Source organism: Manacus candei, unplaced genomic scaffold (assembly GCF_025592945.1).
Source record: "Manacus candei isolate 608988 ecotype Guabito, Panama unplaced genomic scaffold, ASM2559294v1 h1tg000014l, whole genome shotgun sequence".
Taxonomy (NCBI): Eukaryota; Metazoa; Chordata; class Aves; order Passeriformes; family Pipridae; genus Manacus; species Manacus candei.
Genome location: NW_026138062.1, coordinates 31,891,828 through 31,914,471, shown reverse-complemented (window position 1 = coordinate 31,914,471; position 22,644 = coordinate 31,891,828). Strand labels below are relative to the sequence as shown.

General features: G+C 40.7%; 1 protein-coding gene across 10 annotated transcripts in view; it reads right to left on the bottom strand.

Annotated features, from left to right (window-relative positions):
- The window catches only part of STARD13 (StAR related lipid transfer domain containing 13), a 292,627-nt gene that overhangs the window by 3,011 nt on the left and 266,972 nt on the right, over positions 1 to 22,644 (bottom strand). For all 10 annotated transcript variants that reach the window (XM_051778837.1, XM_051778838.1, XM_051778835.1 and 7 more), the window contains 9 exons: positions 19,065 to 20,443; positions 17,471 to 17,644; positions 15,261 to 15,420; positions 11,028 to 11,226; positions 7,653 to 7,860; positions 6,664 to 6,778; positions 5,697 to 5,918; positions 3,574 to 3,791; positions 246 to 422 (listed from right to left, as the gene is read on the bottom strand). In XM_051778837.1, coding sequence (XP_051634797.1) covers positions 246 to 422; positions 3,574 to 3,791; positions 5,697 to 5,918; positions 6,664 to 6,778; positions 7,653 to 7,860; positions 11,028 to 11,226; positions 15,261 to 15,420; positions 17,471 to 17,644; positions 19,065 to 20,443 — 2,852 coding nt within the window. The remainder of the gene's footprint in view (positions 1 to 245; positions 423 to 3,573; positions 3,792 to 5,696; positions 5,919 to 6,663; positions 6,779 to 7,652; positions 7,861 to 11,027; positions 11,227 to 15,260; positions 15,421 to 17,470; positions 17,645 to 19,064; positions 20,444 to 22,644) is intronic.

The window sequence follows — 22,644 nt, the reverse complement described above, 5'->3', positions numbered from 1 at the left end:
CTTCAAATACTTGCCATTGTAAGCATGCTCTGAAGTTTTCCCTTGCAGTAATCAAATAAGCAGATTTTATTTCTAAGATCACTTCATAACATCAGTAGGCACTGAGTAGAGAAAAGACTGCAGGGAGACTCCAAAGCACCAAAGCTACTCTGACCAGACCTTCTGTTCCCAACATCTCCCTTCCCTGAGCTTGAGGCTTTTGTCCTACTGAATGGACATCCACTTTTTGTAGTTGGGATACTTACTTTAGGTCAATCCTGCAGATATGGGTCAGCCTGGCTTTTCCTGAGCCACACGGCTCTATCAAGTATTGAGAGTCTATCACGATGGCTCGCACAGCTCCCATAAGAGTAGCCTCTTCGTGCTCCACAGAGATGGCAACCAGCATGCACATTCCCTTTGGTAAATCTGTCCTCCATGTCCTGCAGGAACATATTCAAGATGGAATCACTTTAGCAATGAAACTTTTGAGGATATGAGTCAGAACCAGAATTAAAGTTACAGTTTGCTTGTCTGCTTATCCTGTTGCTTGCAATGCCAATGGACTTGTCCTAGGAATTCATATTGCCCAGATGGTAGTCTGACTATAATGTGGAATGGGCACCCATCTACATTGCTACAGGCTTCAGGTAAGAAGTTTTGTTCTCCACAGGAACATTTTGTAACCATTATGCACTACAGGGCACGATAGAGCCTGTTGCAGACAGACAGAAGTTTTGGAAAGGAGATGGAGTGAGTATAAGCCATCTGGCAAAGGCTGAAAATGTGCATTGCACCCATGCACACCTACAGAACAAAAAATGCAGTTTAGTAGAGCAGAAATCCTCACTACTACGCACACTGACTTCTGAAACTCCCAGGATACGTTTCAAGGTCATCTGAATTAAAGAAAAAATGTCCTTTCAGTTTTTCCTTCTCCCAAGTTTCTAGCCTCTCTTACATGCTGCAGAAGTTTTCCACCAGGTTCAGGAGATCTAAACTTTAATACTTAACATTTTTTTCTTGTTCTGTAAGCATTTTCTACATATTCTGGTGTCTCGCATCTTTCTCGTCTGCCTTGAATCTTAGAGGATAGGTCTATGCTCCTTCCTATACTGTGGGAAGAAATAAGAAATTCCTACTGTGCTGGGTAAACATGTGGCATCTTGCTGTGGACTGCTTGAGACAGGGATTATGCTTCCTTGGGAAGTATCATGTTTTAGCAGGTAAGCTGCTTTCATGGACTGTTGAAGTTAGGACTTCAGGAGATAATTTTAACATTCTGCATTTTTCTTACATGAAACTGAGCTGTTATTCAAGACACTGCAGGAAGATACTGGCCAAAAGGTTTTATATGTGTCCGTGCATTAATAAAATTGATGAGCTATCTTGGCAGATGAACCACATGGGCAGTAAGAAATCACACCTGAGATCTACTGTGAAAAATGATGAACCATCTCCTGTGAGTGATGGCACAGTGCTTACACGTGCCCATATAATTTTGGTAACTACATGGCACTGAGTTGGGCCATTTGTGAAGTGGAAAGTTCTGTATCCCTGAGATTGCAGAAGACTTACGATTCCTATTCCCAGTTTCATGGAGCTAGGCCAGTTTCAGTAGTTCTCTACATATCTTACAGTAGTAAAACCAGGCATGGCACCTAACTCACCAAAATGCCATGATACTTAATGAACATTAAACGCTTGTGGGTTCTTTAATGAAAAGCAATGCCTGTGCAGGGCAGCTGAGTGCTGTGTTAGATCTCAGGCATATGAAACATTTCCCCTCTCCTCTTACCATTAGAGGCTTCTCTAGGGAGCCTAATCCCCTTGTTATGACTGTCGAATTGAAAAAAAAAGAAGAGAACAACTAAGTTGATCCTTTCACAGCCAAAAGTTTGATTGAGAATGAGAAAATTGCCGTCTGTTAAAATATATTTATTCCTGTCCCCAGAGGTGTATTATAATTTCACTGTTCGCTTCCCACCAATCACAAGGTATCAAATTGACGGCGACATCACTGGCTAGCCTTGCTCTAGACTTAATCATATAAATCAAAAGAGATAAACAACAGAATCTGACAGATCTGCCTGAGGGCTGTTTTCAGCCCTTAAAAACCCACCAGGATTCATTTTTATGATATGTATTTCAGTCCTCTGGGGTCATTCTGCCTGGGTTAGTGAAAAGAATGAGAATTGGATGGTAAGATTTTTCTTTAACTGATGTGACTGCGCAGCAGGTCTTTAAAGAACATAAACCACCATGAAACCTAATAGTGAACTAAGTGGCAAATAAGAGGACCAAATTACGGTCATCAAAACTTCCCTGCTGCTTCCAGACAATCTTCTTGGTGCCATGCAGAGGGCCAAATTTATCACTGGCTAAAATTAATAATATTATATAAGAAGATTATTTATAAAATAGAGATATGTAATTATAGAAAATATAGAATATATAATTAATTATAAAATAATTAATTTATCCCAGTATGTATAAAGCAAATCAAATAGAGTAATGGGAACACTGGTGTTTTAACATTATGAAGAACTTAACAAAAAACATTTTTGAAATCTTCCCCTAGGAGTTCTAATAATTCTTCCCTTATACCAACAATATCTGCACGTTATCGTTCTCCAAGAGACTATTAAAGTTCATAAAAGGGATGTACTTTTGTAATTATATTTTATTGGGTTCATCTTTTTCCTTCAATCTTAGTTCCCTATAATACAATTCTGACTCACTAGACTACTTCCTTTGTCAAAACTGCTTTGTACTTCTCTGGCACATCATTTCAATCAAAGAAAGCAGAGACCAAGAACAGGAGTGCAGAAAATCATCCTCAAATAAATAACTGTAGGACTGACCCTGTAAGTGAAATATGCCAGTAGCTCCACAATAGCTCCTAGCAAGCAAGGGCCAGGATTTCAAAGGCAGAAGGTTCCTAAGAGGATTTTTTTTTGACTATTCTGTACAGGCACATAGACAATGGCAGAACTGGGATTGAATGTGGAATACTGATATACTGCTATACATTTATTTGAGAGATGTCATCCCCTTAAAGGCAGAATATATGCCTACTGCCTCTTTCTGTTCATTTCCACACTAGGATTTTTATGGATCAGCATTTCTTGGTTTACAAAGACTCCAAATGAAAATCCAAGATACAACTTATATAGACACTGTATAAACAGCCTTAGCTTAAAAGCACCACTATCTTCTCTACTAAACATTTGGCTCTTAAACATCAAATGTTCCCCAGAGAACAGCAAAAGCAGTGTAAAAAACAACTGGATTCTATTTGCACTGTTTTGACAACAAACAAAGCTAAGAGAGAACAGCAGCTATTATCAGACATCTGTTCTAAGGAAGAAATTATATTTATGGCCTCAGGAATATGTGCTGCTCAAATTACATCAGAGAAAAGGTCAGCATGCTCTAGGTGTATGATTCTAATTCAGTTTGAGAAATCAACACTGCTGCCCAGCAATAGAGTTCTCAGAGCACATTTATACAGATGTGAAGGCTGAGAGAAGTCCAGATCTTCCTTGATGCGCTGCAGGAAGCAAAAGTACCGGAGAACCACATTTAGCTTACCTTAGAACAACAAAATCTCGGACGGGATGAGGAGCCATGCTGTTCAATACATACTGATAAACTTCTGTCTGCTTGTCCAGGCTCTCAACCACCTTCCATTGCAAGAAGTCCTCGTCCCAGAGATGACGTTCTCTCAGTACTCGGTTCAGGACAACTGATGGGGGGGCTTCAACTTCAGCTGAGGCTTTCCAAAGCCTTAATGGGTTCCCATCCCCAACCTGGAGTAAAGTAACCAAGAACACAAACTCCCATGATTTATATACTTATGTTCAGCTGATGATAACTGAAGACAAAATCTCAATACGTGTGTCTGACTTCAGCTTCAGAGCAGTCATATTTCCCTGCTAATCATCAATATTATTGCTATTGCTTCTGCTGTACTGCATATGAAAATATATGCATTCTAGTCCTGGATGGAAAACTGCTCTCACAACAGTATATATCTGGACTAGTTCCCATAGTGCCACAGAAGTTCTGTATTACTTCTGGTGTAACAGACACTTTTTCAGCCCCAAGCAGGAGCTGAAAGCACCCCAAGCACCCTCAGTATAATGAAGAATATGTGTGTGCCAAAGAAAAAACAAGCGAGAGACTGCAACCCTGGGCTGAAACAAAGCAACTCTCTTGGGCAATTTGATACACTACCTGGGACTGAGGGTCCATTAACCCTCCTGGTTAATTGGTGGAAGAGCAGAACATATGTTGATTCAGTTATGTGTTGGGTACACAGATGTTTGCTCCTCAAAATAGCTGCAGTGGAGGTTGGGAAAATGCCTTTCCATGAGCACAGACTGCTTGCTAAGTCTTCCTTGCTCACAGGTCCTGTTTCTTCAAACACCTCCACACACGCAATAAGGCGAGCAGAAAGTGCTGGCCTATGCACCAGGTGAATGTCCTAGATTCTACACGTACAGCTTTTCTGCATGGTCTTAGGGGTCATATTTCAGGCAGTAAACAACTTAACTGTAATCACTAGATCTTGCAAGCCCTGCTTTTCTAACCCCTCCCTACCCTAGCATTCTCACATACAATTGTCAGTGCTTCAGAAAGCTCTAGTACCTCCCACAGACCCAAGATTGTTTCCCCAGAAACACCCCCCCCCGAAATTATTTCATGCTGTTATAATTCTTTCTCTTCAAATCTCTCAGTTCCCCAGTTACCCCACACTAGAGCTGCAGAGACTCCCAATCCCCTCTGTAGTCTCACATGCCCACCCTTCTTCCACATTCTGCCCCCACCTGAGCCCTGCTGTCCCTCCCTGGAGAGGTCACTCACAGAAGCTGGCTACAAACCAGAATGACTGCAGTTTCTTTGCCCTGACAGAGGAGTTGCACTTTCCCAAATAGGGATAATGCTGCCTCCTACCTCCTCACCACCCAGATCACACATTTGTCCCAGTGCCTTTCCCCTACCTAACTAGTATAATCCACTCCTAATCCATCCCCTCCTCTCACTAGCTGCTTCTGGTTTGAAGATCTCTGTTTTGCTATTGCATTTCTGGCAGTCCTGTACTCCACTGTCTGCAGGGACCCTACAGCACCCTCCTCCTGGCTGTAGTGGTCTGGCTTTCCCTGCAGAAGTGATGGAGCCTGGAACAAATTCAGAAATTTCAATAAAGCTGCAGGATCAAAAATCCACCAGTGTCAAGGACAAGAGGATCGGGGATAAAACTGGCCATATGGCTGGTCTGGCTAATAAAGCGCTGGGCAGCCTGAAAAGATTTCATAATATCTATGTTTTGGCTGTGTTCTCCAAACTGCTAGCAAACATCAGGAGCTGGTTAGAAACTTTGCATGTCCTCCCATTAGAGAGCTTACTAAAGTAATGTTCTCTGTTGTTTAATGTTCCAGCTCACTCTTTGCTTGTGTTGTTTGCTGTTTCACTTATTTATCTGTTTTGGAGACCTTAGCTTGCTTTATGTGCCTTTTCCTGGAATCTCATATTTGAATCACTATTATATTACATTTTTAATTGCTTTTAGTAGTCCTTAAAAAAAAAAAAAAAGCGTGCCCTGCCAGAAAGAAGGGTATGTATTTAGCCATGCAACATGTCAGGGTGTCCCATAGCTAGGCTGTAATTTGCTTAGGTTTCTTTACTGCTTCTTCCATATCTCCCCAGATTACCTTTTTGTACGCGAGTTCTGTGTTCTCTATACTGGAACATGTGACCCATCCTTTGAATTTCTCTTTTGCTTCTTTCTGGAGATTCTGCATGAGATTTTCCAGGTACATCTGATAGTTCCCTCCTTCCTCATCCACTTGTTTCCCGAGCTCATCCAGTGTGGGAGAATGCACTTCTGCATCAACATAGGAGTTTCGGGATTGTGTGACCATCTCGTGTGGGACCTGTGCCACAGAAGGGAGCGAAAACACACAGAGAAGACCTCCTGTTGAGAACTGTTCTTTAAAGCAATATGTTTCTAAGCTGATGGACCATTCAGCATCCAATTGCAATGAGCCTATGATCTGTAAAATGTATACCTATTTCTATCTTTATGCAAGATAGAAAATCAAAGTAGTTTAATGAAACAGTCCATGGCTCAGAACAGCACTACTAATGCAGAACCATATTAGACTGATCAACTGGATGTCAATACACCTCTGTTTCTCCTTTAGCCCTCAGAAACATTGCCTTGTGCTTTTGGGGAAGGGAGATAGGAGCATTTTCTCTCTTCCAGCTACAGTGTAAATAGCTATGTGATTTTGACTTTATTGCATGACACACAGAAATAAAGTGTATGGACTCTTCTTTTTCAGAGGAATAAGTTTTAATTGAGGTGTTAAAAGCATTGTAATAAACTGAAATTTTAAACCAACAGATTTTGATTTAAATTAGACTAAAATTTCATAATCCAGTGATTTGGGTTGAAAACTGTCACAGAATAATTACCCTGCATCTTTTGCATACTAGAAGGGAACAGCTATAAAGAAATGAGATAACTGAACTTTAGATGAAGCAAGTTTACAAATAAGTGAGGCACCATCAATCTCTGAGCTAATGCAAGATGGAAAATGTAAGCATAAACAAAAATACTTCAAAGGATGCTGCATTATGTGGCCATGAATAATGCCGTTTGAGTCTCTCACTCACCTCAAAAAGTTTGTTGCATTCCATTATCATGTGAGCAAGTCCCTGAGTAGCTGCCAGGTTTTCACTGAGGTCCTTCTGATCTGGTTTCCCTGTTGCATATTTTTTCTGTATTACTCTGTAATTGAATTCAGTATCTCAGGTAAAAAGTTGAACTTTTTAATAGGAAAGCAAACAGCAGCAAGATGTTCTGAACACCAGAGAGGAAAACCTATCCTAAGTTTTTATTTATCACAAAGACTGCTCAGATTGTTGGGCCTTTTTTAAAGGAAAAATGTTTACCTAAAATATTGTTGAGCCAAAGGTAAAAGCAGGATAGGTTATGCACATCCTGCATTACGTGTTGTACATTTTGAAATGGATTTTTAACAGACATAGTGTAAAGTTACTGCTGTAAGCACTTGCTCAGACACTGGTTATACATGTACATAAGCAAGAATCTCAGTATATTCTGAACCAGAGGGATGAAAAAAAAAATCAGGAGGGATCACTAATATTTAACCAGGTCTATGCCCTGTTTAGTCTACACTCACCATGTTACACACCATTAAAATGTGGCCTGAAATAAACTTGGTTTCCCAAATGGCAGAATGTAGCTAGAAAACTGAAAGTGAAAAAACACTCATTGAAAATCTACATATTAAAATCCTTTAAAGCATGGTCAATCTTTTACTTCAGCCACTGCAAAATCAAGCCCTTTCCCTTCACAGATGTCAACACTAGTCACACAAAACTCACTAGTGCCCCACTGAAAATTTCGCATGGAAAGCAGGTACTGCATATTCTCAACAGACAGCCAAAATGCCTTCTGGGCTTGTGAAAACAAGTGTGCTTCTGACTCTGCAGCATGGGTTTTCCCCTCTTGCTGAAGCCATGCCTTGTTTAACGTGTGCTGAAAAGCAGATGCTTTGGAAAGTTTTGTCCTGTATACCACTGAAAGCATCACTCTGTATTAAGGATATGACTATTTATAGTGTTGAGAAGAAATGTACCTTGGTGAGCTTTCTTTCTTCACTATATTGAGATGGAAGAGAGAGGGGGCCAGACAAACAGCTATGTTCATAGGAGTCATCTGATTCTCCTCCACGGAGGTGACGTCACTCAGGAAGCACAGCAGAGTCTGCAGAACCTCCCGGTTCTCATCGGACATCAGCATGATAGCAGCCTGCACCGCCTGCAGCCGCTGCTCCTTGGGGACGTCTGAGGAAAAGCAAGGGACGTTCGGAGGGGTCAGTTGTAGGATCAGATAAGGAGCCAGAAAGACAGTTAGCACAGACATTCACAGTCCCCATAAGTGTCCAAAAACCATGTAGATGTGGTGCTTTGGAACATATTTTAGTGGTGGACCTGGCAGTGTTAGGTTAATGGTTGGACTTGATGATCTTAGAGGTCTTTTCCAACTCTAATGATTCTATGATAACAGCTTTGTGAAGAGGCAGATGACAGGGGACAAAGGGGAAAAGACTAGCTGGCTTCCGGTTTTTGCTCCTCCATCAAGCACAGCTTGCCACACCAGAGTATGACATTTCTCTGTTTGAAGGCTTTTCCCAAGAGAGACTGAACTTCATTTAAAGTTTATGAAGGGAGAGTAGTGTAAATGGTATTTTTTAGGTTTCTTTTCTCCCCTAGGAAAACAGTTCGAAAGTCTTAGCGAAGCTTCGGGAAAACACATCTGCGTCCTAAACTGTAAAAGAGTTTAATGAAAGAAGTAATGGGTATGCTTAAATAGCACCTCAGACAGACTCAAGTCTAAAACAACCATAAGTTTTCTCAGTTTGGACTTCAAGCCCTCCTCTGGGCATTACATTCTTCTATATAATTGAATAGAAGAAGAACAAAAGCAGATTTAGAGCAGAGGGAACAGCCAGCTTTTAAGATTTGACTGGTAGCCTTATACAAGCACTTTATTTTAAAAGCTTTCAGACATGAATGACAAAATGAACACAGCCTAACACTTCCAAAGTTTCTAGAAGCAGCAAGGCCAGGTCTTTCTGAGAAGTCAGAGAAGCCTTTGCTAAATTCATGCAACATGTCTTTTCTGCCCATATTGCACCCTAGTAATCCCTCCCTCCCCCTTTATTGTTGCTCTGATGAGCCTGGTACATAAAGAAGAAGAGCAGCTAGTTCTTCAAGTAATAAGTAAACATTAGGCAACTGAGAGTTTTAGGGAAATGGAAGAAGTTTCATCAATGCTATGCCAAGTACGACTACTACACTAATCATCTCATCCCCAATCCTCTCTGTTACAGCAATTCAAGCCATTACGGATATATGAAAAGGTCTTGGATATATGAAAAATATCTTCAGTGAGTTCCAGAAAATCAGAAATCCCCTGCCAATACACTAAGAGAGGAAAAATCCTTCCTAATTTCACATTAACAATTTGTTGAACAGAATGAAGGGTAAGAAAAACTCCCAGCTACGGATTAATTTAATTGCAGACATTATGAAACACAATTGGTATCCCAGCGATTTTCAACATTTTTCTTTCTGTTAAAAGAGTTTCATCAGTACTGCCTAAAACAGAAAAATGTATTTGTTGTTGGTCACATGGAAAAATTCCCCAGTGCTACTCATTCTTAATCCAAGGATTGTTCTCCAGTGTCCACAGAGACCATCTTTTCCTGTTCCTACCTTGGTTTAAATGGACCCATCCTCAAGTCTTTATGAAATCCTTTGAATTACTAGTGCAGTTCAAGAAAATCTTTCTGAGCACATTTTTTTCCATCTGACTACTGTAAAGAAGAGTTCTTCAGACTTCCCACTGCAGTACTACACAGGCATTACAGAATCAGCTCACACTTCTTTTTACATTTTTTGTTGGCTGGTATCAATATTTCACCATTCAGCCTCATGGCTATTGTGAATCCTAATACCAGGCTCGTGTCTTGGAAAAGGGGAGTCCTTCTGGCAACACACCTACTTATGCCAGTGACATTGGGATATGCCATGTCTCTCTCCCATTGGTGAGAGGGCAGTTTACTTGCAGTCTCTTCTGTGCCAAGACAGGACATTCCCAGTTTTCATCAAGCAATAGTTTAAAGGTGATTTGTTTCCAAGGACATGTAGTCCTTGCAGTAGATAATCTTCTCCTTGGCCACTTCACTATGGAAACAATTGTGATTGCCATTTTATTAGCAGCCAGAATTCCTGTTGCTTTTCTGAACGAGCTTATTAACGTGTGTGTAGGCAGACAAGACCTGCAAACTGTGAGCAAGAAAAAAGAGGGGGAAATGATGGTCCAGAACGAGGCACCAACTGTTTCAGTTCATTTGTGTCCCACGACATCACGTATGGCCAAACTCACTAAATTTATTTGCAATGCTGTCTCTCTTATGCAGAACCACAGTATTCTTTACCAGCTACAGACAGTGGGATGCTAAATACATTAGTGACTATGCGCCACAGACAGATTTTTACAGTAAAGGGAAGCAATGGAAGTAACTGAGATTCTTAAGCACAGTGTTTTAAAATGTCTTTCTATTTTTTGGCAGCTGAAATGTCTGCAAGTGAAAAGACTAGACACGCTTCTCTTTAGTGCTTCCAATTATTTGGCTTAGGCTGCCTGGGTAGGGTTTTCTGCATCTGCCAGAGAACTGGCTGACTGGCCTTCATAATGGACATTGTCAGGAAAAAACTCTAATTCCTCTGGCTTTTCAGTGTTTCCCTCATTATTTATTTCTCCCTCAGTCTGGAGAAGAGTTACACAGTCATTTCCTGTTCTACAGGGATTTTCATCATTCTGATGCATCTGAGTCTCAGATTTTGCTCAAGATTGCTTATGCTGGAATGAAAAGAAGAAATCCTCTAGTTTATTTCTTTCTCTAAGGGTTCTTTACAAAGAGCTGATGATCTACATGAAGGCAGCTTGTTTTTTGCATATACATTTTATTGACTGTAATGAAAAGGCAAATAATCAAGTCACAGCAAAGAAGGGGACTGCACAGACACACATTCTCATTGTCAAGTACCACTTCTCCGTGCCCAGAAGACTCACTTATATTGAGATGTCTGCAGGAAATGTACCCGCATTTTTAAAGAAATCTGACAAAAACATGAGTCTTCATGCTTTTTATGTCCAAAACAGCCTGTCCTTCTGGGTTCTTTCTGATTGTGAAGCTGATATTTTCAAATCTTCTTAATATCTGAGGGTTGTCTTTACATTAAATTTGACACTGAAACCTTTAGGTGGTTATAAAAATCTCTTAGTGACAGATTTTGACAGCAGAGTTGTTCTTTTATATATCTCAAAAGTCAGCAGAAAGAATCCCACCCAGTGTTAACATACCAAAATTATTTACAGTATATTACTATATAATATATAGTATTTTCTATTGGTTTATAATAATAGAAATACGTCAACTTACATTGATAGATGTGCAGAAAAGTCTCTCCTAGTTTACTTGTGAGGAGAGGTTCCGGCAAGTCCCTGAAAAATTGCTTTACCATGTCTGCCACATCGTATGCTGACTGGTCTTCATAGCTGACGTTTTCTGGGGAGCTCTCATTCATCTGACGCAGGGCCTGGATTCGGGATTTCACTCCAGATTTTCGAAACAGACCCACCTAAAAAAGTAAAAAAGAAAATGTTACACAAAAAAAATTTGTTTATTTATATTTGTATATAAATCTATTATGGGGGGCTTTGATTATGATCAAAGCTTGGGTTGCTTATTTTACTCTAGGCAAAACCAAAGAAAACTTGCAAGTGTGATGGTCATGACTTGCCCCCAAGTCTGGCAGGCAAGCACATGCTCTCACAGCAGGACTGTAAGGGTTAATAAAGCTGCTGCTCTCTGTCCCATCCAAGAGGGAGAGTTCAGAGTGCACAATTTCCCTGCTGCCTGAAGGGTGTAAGCAAGATGCTCAGCTGATATAAATCAGCATGGCTTGCTTGGCTTGGGTGACTGACTGTTGATTTACTCCAGCTGAGAATCTGGTTCCTCATGTTTATTTGGGTACATGTTTCGAAGACTAACAAGAAAATATTATGCTTAGCTAAGTAATAAATGCTGTGGCAAAAGATTAGTACATCCTGGTAAAGCTTTAAAATCAAGACCAAACCTATTTTTTGCCCTTCCTGCTTCCCCCTTCCTACTCCGCTTCCAAGAGTTCTCCCAAATTCCACTGAAAAGCCGGGTTTGAAAGTGAGGGCCACAGAGGGATTACTTGTGCAATGTCACTAAAATACATTTTTATCCTGTTTGCTTTCTATTTGAAAGGAAGTGGTAATTCTTCAAATGATGCCTTCAAGGCAGTGCTGCCCTTTCTTGTCCTCCTCCCCAGCGGAATTCCCCCAGGGTGAATTCCTGAGCCTAAACCGCATTATTTATTCCCAAGTCAGTTTACAGTGTTTCATTTGGGAATGTTAACACTGTTTCCCTTCAGTTTTGCCTGGGAAAAGGTGAAATATGGAGAAAGACTTATGGAAAAGGCGCATTTCAGGTTTGGAATTATATACTCCTGTTCCTCTGTGACAGCTGTCTTGCTGGTGATTGCAGCAGCTTCCTGCATGGCATAGTCCATCAACAAACGTGTACAAGCAAGGAAATAATGCCTTCTGGCCTTCTTCCCCTTACTTCCAACACAAAGCAGCACAGAGTTCATGTAGGACCCTCCTCTCCCTAGAACACCTCCTATGCTCTACTGTACGGTATTTAGGACTTTTGTTAACTCACACATAAATGACACTAATTACACAAATCACACACTCTGCAGATCTGTGAGGGGTTTATTTATTTATAACAGAGATGAACTGCTACACAAGACTGGCTGTGAGGAAGTTCTTCTATGTGCTCTTATTGATGAATTTAGTATCACTTGTGAGTTAAATTTAGGTATAGGAAGTAGAGAACTGGAGTATGCCCTGTGTACTGTATTTATGATCACAAGTGAAGCTCCACTCTTGTTTCTGACAAGAGAATACAAGAAAGAGCATCCAGCTCTTTAATCTATTTTTTCCTTACACTTTCCCTTCTTAAATCCCTTTTCCTCTTAGAAATGTGTGCTGAAGATACAGAAGGACACTTGCTAATTCTGTCAAAAAAAATAAAATTTTGGCCCGTGGTAGAGAAGTGTGAGAGCAGAGGTTCAATTATCTGCTTTTGATGGAAAGTGTCCTAGCTGGTATAAAGAACATTTAAAAACTTTCAGCTAAGTCTGATTTGAGAAGTCAGATGTCAGATCATACCCATACAATCGCTTGTTGCACATCATTCTGCTACTCTTGACCTCTGGTTTTGTTTAATGATATTTATCCGAACTCCTATTTCCTTTTTTCATTGAAAAAATTAATAATTAATCAAAAAAGGACAGTTCTTCATTTGGAAGAAAAAGATGTTTTAGGCTCTGTTCTGCAATATTACAGACTCATTCTGTAAATAAAATGGGACTATAAATCCAGAGGTTGGTCTGGCCCAATTTCTTTACTATCGTCATGCTGTGGAACATCTACCATGCAAGTAGCCATATGATGCATGACAGAAACATAGACACAGTTGAAAAAGGCAAAGCAGTTTTTATTTCACAGGCTGAAACTGAATAACACATCCTACAAATAATGGTAGGTATCAGGCTTCTCATACCATTTTAGGTATTTCAGTGGCAGACCTTACAATGACTTAGAACAACCTCAACTTTACCAAGTGTGTGCAAGTAGAAGTTCTGATGCCTGTTCAGCACTCTAGACCACCTTCTGCAGTGCACAGAGAGACACATAAGCAAGATGCTGAGGGAGACTGGAGGCTACTCAGACCTCTCTCTAGGTATTAGGAGACTTCTAATTAAATGGGAACAAAGGGAATAACTGTAAAGATGAGAAGCTGAAGCCCGGAGGGTTTTGGCCTAGAAAGGTTTTTGGTGAAAAAGTATTTTAAATGGTCCTGATCTGAACTTCTCCTCCTTCTTTTCCCACTGAATATTTTTCCAATTCCATCCTGAGTGGAAACTCGAGCTGAGTTGAAATGGCACTTCACGTACCTCTGATGCTTCCCAGCAAGTAAACCCTGTCTCTCAGAACAGATATTTGTCTCAGACTTCCCACTCCTTTTGACTGCCTCAAATCTCTCAAGAGCTTATTCTTTCTCTTTAGTATTACACTCCCTTTTACATTCTCCCCCATTTATCCACTCTCTTCTCTTTCTTCCTATTGCTCTGCTTCTTAGCTGAAACTCTATCCTTACATCTCCTGTTCCTCTTACTTGGGCCAGTGTCTCCTCCTCCAATCTCATCACTGATTCCAGGCTCGGTGCATCACTTTTCTTCCTACACTGAGTTTCCCAGCTCAGGGCACAAACCCAGATGACCGCTGAGGCAACCAGGCATGTTACTTATTGAATATACTGTTTCTACTTGCCTCTAGGCATCTTTCCCTTCCATCCCCTATTAACACATTTCTGACAAATTATTTGTCCCGCCCCTTGGCTCCTGTACTACATATGGTCGGTAGAATTCATCTCACACCACCTTTGACACCTTGGAGTTAGATGTCATGGTTTGACCACCACAGGACCTCTTTACAGAGAGAAATGATAAGAAGGCCATGTGTCATTCCCACTGGCTGCAAAGGGAAATGGTTGTGATTCCCAGCAATGCATTTACTTTTCAGATTTCAATTTTGGAGAAGATGACTGTCATCCAACAAAACAACGTGAACAGCAACCAGAATGGTGATCAGAAAATGCAAAGATTCAGAACAGACTATTTCTACCCTTTTCATATGCTCAGACCAAGAGAGGCAGCAAAGTCTGCAGAGTAAAATGCTGGTTGCTCCTTTTGAACTTACAACTATCTAAAAGCAGTTATGGAAGAGGTCATATGACATGAGGTCAATAACAGTAGAGGACTGAACATAATCAGCCAGGGGGTTTCTTCCTCCCAGTCCTATGTTCCTAAAAATACATATCCGCATCCTCAGGGGAAGAACAGTAAAAATATGACTAGTATGTCCCTGCTCTATAGCTAAAGAGAACAAAAAAATCTGAAACATTTTGAGCATGGGGGTGTCCCAGCTGGCTTGTTGTAGCTAAGAACACTATAAAAGGCAACGTACCATAATGGCTTTGGCATTGAACCCCTGATGACCTAAGTATCTGGATATATCTGACTGTCAACAGAATACTTCGAATATTTTGCTGAGTTTGCTCTCTATTCTTGGACTTTCTTTCTTTGCTAAGCAAATAAAACCTTTTGTACCATGTCTTGTGAAATGGTGAATGCAGTTAACCCTCACTGGCAACAGTCAAACATAAGCAGAACAGATAGAGGTAGAAATTGGGAGTCCTGATCTCTTCCTGGGTCTGATTCAATAGACCCCACATCTGATTCAATAGATCCAACATCATTCTTTGAAGTAGACTATGGTATACAAATCAGTAGGACAGTTGTAGCTGCAAGAATTCAACAGATTAGCTGGATACAAATCTCAAAACAGCAAACTGCTAGTACTGGCATCAAGTATCAAATCACCAGAGATTTGGGCCCAACATGAGATACAATGATCTTCAAATAATCCTAGTACTAAGTATAAAAAGGCTCACCATTGCTTGCTTAAAGCGGCTTTACAGGAAAAATCAACCAAGTCCGTGGAGTGAAGTTCATACCTGATCTAGACAGTTGTTCCGTAAGTAGCGCAGTGCTTGTTGTATGCTCTGGGGAAGAGGCTGTCCTGTTCTCTGGACATGAACTATGAGAGGCACACCAAAGACATTCTTGTCCTTGTAGTCAGGGACTTTCATCCTCTTCATGAACTTTGGCACAGACCTGAAAATTAACATGAACAGGTTGCATGAAAATATCGGGGTATTTACACAGTCTCTCTGAGTAACACTACTGACAGAAATTGGTAACTGGGGCCTTTTTTATAAAGATGGTGAAATAATGCTTAATGCACAATGCATGGACACTTTACAATCTCTATGACTGATGAATCTGTCAGCTTGAATAACTGGATGGCCTCTGTCTCTAAGACATAGCATAAAAATCTGTTCTAATAAAAAACTTTTACTATGCAGCTGCCATCCAGCTGAAGGCAACATGGTTTAAAGCATCCTTTAGGGACTCAAAGGAACAGCACAGCAAACTGAAGTGGAGAGGGTACCTGACAGAAAAGGAGGTTCAGTTCTTTAACAGGCTGAGTGACTATACTACCTGTTACATGATTTAGTATTTCTATTGACTAACAATTTACAATAATAAATGACAGTGGGAAATCCCTGTGTCAGATTCACCCCTTGTGTTATATGATTTATTTTAGTCGAGTCCCTTAAGTGAAGCTGGTGAGCTTGCTTTCTTCAAAAAATGATGCTGAAAACAAGAACAAACTGGATTCTCCTTGTGGGAGGTATGACTGCCATGGAATTAAAATAAAAAGGATGAATATGACCTGAATGCGACTAAGATTTTTCTCATCTGTGTGGGAAGGAATTAAAATTCAGATTAAATTACCTACTGAAGAAGTACAGCATATAACTTTACAGCTATTTACAGTCCCACTCTTATAAATTCTTAGTGACTGATTACATAAACTGAAAAATATTTCTCAAGATGAAAACCTGGTACAAACAGCAGGTCTATATTCTAGTCTGCTTATTTGAAGTTGGTTAAGGTGAGATTCATTTCAGTACAGACGCTGTCAGTTAACCACAGGTTGCTGCACCAAAGGAGAACAGTGAAATGGAGTTTATTCTTACTGAATTTTAGTTCTCTAATGGAAATTTAGAAAGAGTTAATAGTCTGGACTACCTCTATACACACTCTAGAGAAAGACACCTCTGGAGGGTGACTGAAACCCTCAGCCTTGGATATAATGAGCTGCTTTGGAGCTGCTTGTCCTTTTCCTCTGATCACAAACAGCTGGCCCGACTTTCTCAGATTACATTTATAACAGATTAGACTTTCAACTTTTTCTAATAGCTGATGTTAGTGAGGTGAATCTCACATGTATTTAACTCTGTATCTAATTTTCCATTTCTAAAGGAAAACTTGTCTTATCTACCTCACAGATGAATTTAATGGGATTTTGGTGAGGCGCTTTGAACATGAAAATCACAATGTACATGTCAAGTCATACTATATTCGGACTCAGTGTCTCGGTGTATTAGGGAGTTTCTGTTACCCTTTTGATTATTTCTCAGATACTTATAAACTCTTATCTATGCCCATTTCCATTTCTGACATACCTCTGTCTGTGGAGCCTACCAGGGTCTGTATACCATTAAACATGCAGGTTTCTGTAGCCAGGTGCTACAGAAGGAGCCACATTGCCAGCATTCACGTCCATCTGCCCTTCACTCCCTGAGTGACCAGGTAGCTGTCACAGCTGTCAGGGTTGCAAGCTTCCTCTAACACAGGTCCTAGACTAAAGCTTGCATCTTTTGATCTGTAGTGAAAAGTGCCACAACTGTTCTAACCCTTCTTTTACAGCACGAACAAACCAATATCAAATACATAAAGTAGCAGCAGCAGCTGTTTCTTTTCAAATAACAAAATGAATTCTGGGTATAAGACTTACTGTAAACTTCTCCTGCTTTTTAAAGTCTCTATTCTACTCCTGTTTATTTTTCTGGAACTGAAGTGTTGTTAGAAAGGCCAGTGTTGTGTCTCTGTTGGAGCAGAGGAATGAAATTAGATTTCCACAATCTATTTCTGACTTTGCCAATGAGTCATTAGGCAGCAGTGGATTAAAAGGGACAGTTTCAAATCCTACAGTTGCCCCTTCTAATTGCATTTACTTACTATCACAGTAAACAGAATTAGGAGATACTATTTTCTTCTACAAATAGCTCTTTTTCCACTTATCAATGGTACTTACCAGGTCCAACCATGTTTGTTTGACATGGAGTACTTTTCCATGATGGCAGTAAGACGAAGCAAAGAGAATTTTTGCAGAAGATTCATTTGGGCTGCTGACTGATTGCTGATGTGAAGTGATGCAATAGAGCGGCTCAGGCGATGAGAGATTTGGAAACTATGCCACCGTAATCGCCTTTAGCAAGAGAAACAATAGAAAAGTCAGACAATGGCTTTAATTGGGCAGAAAAGATGGTATACTGTGAGATAGGGCTGGGCAATATATAAAACACATATAAACATGCACACACACATTATGGCTTTTGGTGTGTCAACTGAAATAATATGTACTTTGGAGATAAATAAAACAATTTGCTCAATCTCTTTAATTTTGGAAATGCCCAAGTTTTGTCATTTTAAAGTTAGATTCACAAGTGGATGTGGAGTTCCGTCCACATACTCGGGGAAGTGGTGCTGCCCGCTATGCCCTTTATTAGCCCACACACTTCCAACAGGATGTGGGAGATCCAGATTCAAATGTTCTCTGTCTGACTCAGAACTGGGATTTGATGCCTAGTCCCACACATCCCAGGGGACCAACCTGACCACCAAGGTATTTGGAGATGAGGTTCTCCAAGTATCTCCATTTTTAAATACTGAAGAATTTTTTTGAAAAAGGATTGAACATTGTGTCTCCTTAGCAAGAGCTGTAACCACCAAGATATTGAGCCACTTACATCTTTTTACTCCAATGCACTTTCTCTATATACTAGATTCATCAGAAAAAAAAAGTAAATTTCATTTTCTTGTTTTGCTGAACATGAGTTCTAGCTCAAATCCTAAAAACTTTGGCACTGCTCATTTACTCAGTAGTTTCCTTGAGTTCACTTGCCTGTGATGGAGGTGAGCAAGCACAGGCTGCAGTAAACCATAGCATGGCAGAATCCTCTGTGAGGATTTGACAAGGCTGACAGCAGATCAGAAAATACCAGGTATATTCTCCCTGGTTTTGCACGTACAAAGCCGCCCTACACATAACAGTATGGATCCATGAAGGCCTTTACCCAGGGCCTTGCTTCCCTGGCTCAGCTGGAACTCATCTCTCTGACTTAAAACAGGTATGCAAACTATTAACAAAATCCCACTTTTCACTTTTATTAACAAGTCAATTTTATACCATAATTTAATCTCTGAAGGATGAAGGGGCAAGGTAGGGAAGTTCTCTTTGAGCACAAAGGGACACATTTTTAAAGCAGACCAGCGCAATAAAAAGTGCATAAGGCACTGATGCATAAAGATGTGGGTGCATAACTTAGAAGACAAATTGAAAATACATCCTACAAGGTATACAGGGTCCTACTACATAATCAAGAGATAAAAAAATGCCTTAGTTAAATTGTTTTATTAAACCTATTCTGCATTCATTCCACATAGGAATCTCCATAGCAGGATGTCCCTTCTCCTGAAGTTCCACCTTTACCTGGGAATTCCCCATCCCCATACTGGATGAGTATAACTGTAATGGTGCCCCCCACTTTCTGATTCCCAGGCTGAGAGCCTCTGCTTCATTATACTGTATTATTTCATGGATTTGTGAACAAAATTCTGCTACTTACCGGTTTGGCCTTGTGAGTGATGCTCCCACTCCAGAGTCTCTCCTGTCCCTAACACCAGTGGCTTCGGATTCATTCAGGGATGTTCCATCTCTGTCCATGTCACTCGGTGTGGTCCGGCCATCAGAGACAGAGTTTCCTTCAAAATCAAGAGTGATCTGTGTAGGCGACTGGAATGGCAACGACGGAGATTCCCTGACTGACACATCATCAACTGGCAGCCCTGGCAACACATTCTTTGACCAGCCATCTACCACCTCCTGAAGTCCATTGACATGTTGCAAAATGTCATCTAAACGAGGAAAAAGGACATCTTTCTCTAAGTCCAGGAGGTCCCCAGTACTAGCATACAAGTGGGAACCTGGCACATTGTCATAAATACTAATTCTGCTCTCTTTAGGACAGCAAGCCATCAATCCGGACTCTTTCGGAGTAGAGCAGCTCTGCTTTCCCAAAGAGATGCTGCCTGTCCTCCAGTTTACACTGTTAGTGTTGTCTGTAGGTGAGAGGCTTTCAATAGAAAGTGCCTTTGGGAAGGTCCCTGGTTTGTGATCCTTTGGAATATGCACAACCAAGTTCTCCTGGGAATGAAATTCATTTTTGAGGTTTTGGTCCACAACTTGCCGTAAGGCTGTTCCTGCCAGAACATCTAAGTCCTCCAGGTACATCCCACCTCTCTTGTTTGCTTCATGGCATTTGCGTTCCTTCAAACACGGTGTGCTCACCCCACTGCTGCTGTTTTCAGACTGACTGCTCTCACTGCTGGATTTGGCAGAAAAGGAAAGTCCTCTTTTAACTGAATCTTGTCCTAAGTTGTGGAGATCACCGTTGACTATCTGTACACAGTGCATGTCTTTCAAGGATTTTGGCTCAAACTGGAGAACTGGTCCACTTATCTCTAAAGGACCTGTTCTTCCTGAGCCTTTTAGTTTTCCATGCATGCCTTTTGCTTTTAGTGTCTCCATGCGTTTTAGAAAGGTTTTTGCTCTGGTTTGTGTTGGTTTTTCATTCTTCAGGTTGTCCTTGGGGAACAGGGCAGTATTTATTGCAGTGGAGTCCTGCAGCAGTGTGCTTTCCACATCATGGTGGCTAGAGCAGTCGCAGGTCTCCCTGGCAGCGCTGCTGACGCCGGATTGACTCCTGTTGTCACTTCCCCCACTGCTCTCGCTGTGAATAGATGAGACCTCAGGTTCACTCAGATCCGTAAGGACGCTCTCACTGCTTGTTGTATTTTTCATTTTAATGTCCCCAGAAGATCCATGTCTGTCTGATCGGTGAAGCAAAGCATCAATGTCGTCCACTCGAGACCATCGCCTGCTGGTTCTTTGGAAAGTCCATTTATTACTGATAGCACAGAGATCTTCTTCATCTGAATCTTCACTCTGGAAAAAAGCAAGTGGCACATATTAAAAGCAGGTGCTTTAACTTGTTATTTGAATTAATGTCATTGTGGTGGTCCATGTGAGCAACAGATGGCAAAGTCTCTCTGCACCCAGTTTATGACAGACTGGTCATCAGTCCTTTTATAACACCCTTTTCCATTTGATTGTAAAGACTGTGAACATCTTAACAAGAAAGGAATAAAAGCTTGTTCCATGTTAGGAGTCCCACTGATACCTCTTGGCTTCTGTGGGTTGTCTGTGCACCGAATTGTGTAGGACTGATGCCCATGGTGACTGTGTAGAAAAAAAAGTTTTGAAAGGTCCAGGTAGAGAGATCCTGACTGCAGGGATGGTGTTAAGATAGACACAGTAAAGATGGGGAAATAGGTGGGTAATACAGCAATGTGAGCTATTTAAAAAAGTAAGACAGCAAATATCTGGTGCTGCACATAGTTTTGCAGTGAGAACTAAATAAACATCTACAAACTTCACAGACCAGATACATCTAGCAAGATTTATGTTTCAGGAACATAACTACAGATAATAGCCACAATGCTTAAAGAACAATAAAAAAGTACTATTTGGCAGTATTGCTTAGGTGGGTCTGAGTGCAGGCAAAGGAAGGCAGACAATGCAGCTGTGGGCACATGGGCAGGAGGAACGGCCAGGCTCAGGCCTGGATGAGGCAGCTTCTACAGTTGAGGTGACCTTTCCTACAGTGGCAACCACTGCCTTCATGGCCTTGGTGCCATCAGAGGTACCCCAAACTTGATCTGAAGCTTGACCCACTGTCTCTGGCTTCCTCCAACCTCTCCTGAAGTAGCAGTAGCCCCATAGCTTTTCCTGGTCTCATCCCTCAGCCTGGAGTACACAGAGCTGTACTTATGTTTAGGCAGCTCCAGCAGCTACTCTGCAATGCAGAGAACATGTGCCTTGGAAAAAAAAAATGAATAAAAAATCTCTCCCCATGACATTTTTCTCATCTGTTTGCTGAAACAAAAAATATACATCTTCAGCATGAAGCATGCTGTCAGTACTGAACTTCTGTGTTCTCTAAGGATGCAAAGCCCACAGTTGCTAATTAGTATCTTTCCTCTGACTTTGAACTGGGTTTATACTGCATTATTCTTGTACATGTGTTTTAAAGCAGAGCAAACTAACTAACTTCACCTACATGACATCCAAACAGCTCTTCACATTCCTGGAAGCAGTATGAAGGCAGTAAAATATGACAGGCTGTCAGACTAAAATGAGGTGCTAAACCAGAAAGACTATTTTGGGACTGGAAAAATTCTCATTTTAAAAGTCTAATATTAGAAGTATTTTTATAGGAAGTTTCAATGGTAAAGTTCTCTCCGATCTCTGACTAGATCTCTTCTGGTCTCTCTAATTGAAAAATGTAACTCAAATTTTACAAGAATGCCTAAAACCTTAAATAATGTGAAACCCCAAAAGCTGCAGATTTGGATCAGTAGTGTGCCAGGTCTCACTGATGCCATAAGCTTTTGCCAGTTTATCACTTCAAGTCAGTCAGATGTTTTAGATCATATCCAAACCATAAAAGAAAATATAGCTATGAAATTTTGGGCTTAGTCATTCCTTTTTCATCTGTTAACATTGAGGTGTGCAGTGCTCCTGCAGCTGATGTTAGTTCACAGGAATGAATGCAGATCTTAGTTCTGTGGCTAGTTAGACAGAAAAATTAAGCAACTAGTGAAGTATGAGGAAAAGGGCTAGAAAAGGCTAATACTGGTTTGGCCAGTTTGTCTGCAGGGAAGAAATCAGACAACTCTACCTTTGTTTTATCTCCACAGCTTTCTGTATGCAAAGGACCGCACAGCCTCAGGCACTTAAAAATCCATTTATTGTGGTCTTAGTAGTGCCACAAAGTGGATAGTTTAAAAACCATAAGGGCATGTACTTTTAAATACTTAGTAGTGGTAATTATATCTACAAAGCATACCACTGCTGGAGCGTTGATGGCACCAGCCAATAGGATAGAAATATTTTTTTAAATTTGTTGTACTTCCCAATATGCCAAAGGGACCTTAAAGAAGATTCTTGGCTGACACAAATCCCTGTAGCTGCACTGACATTACTGTATGAACTGACAGGATTTAGTCTGTATTTTCCTACAAGCTGGAGCTGATTAAACTAGCCTAAATGGTAGAGACCATTTAGAGACCATTGCAAGAAACACC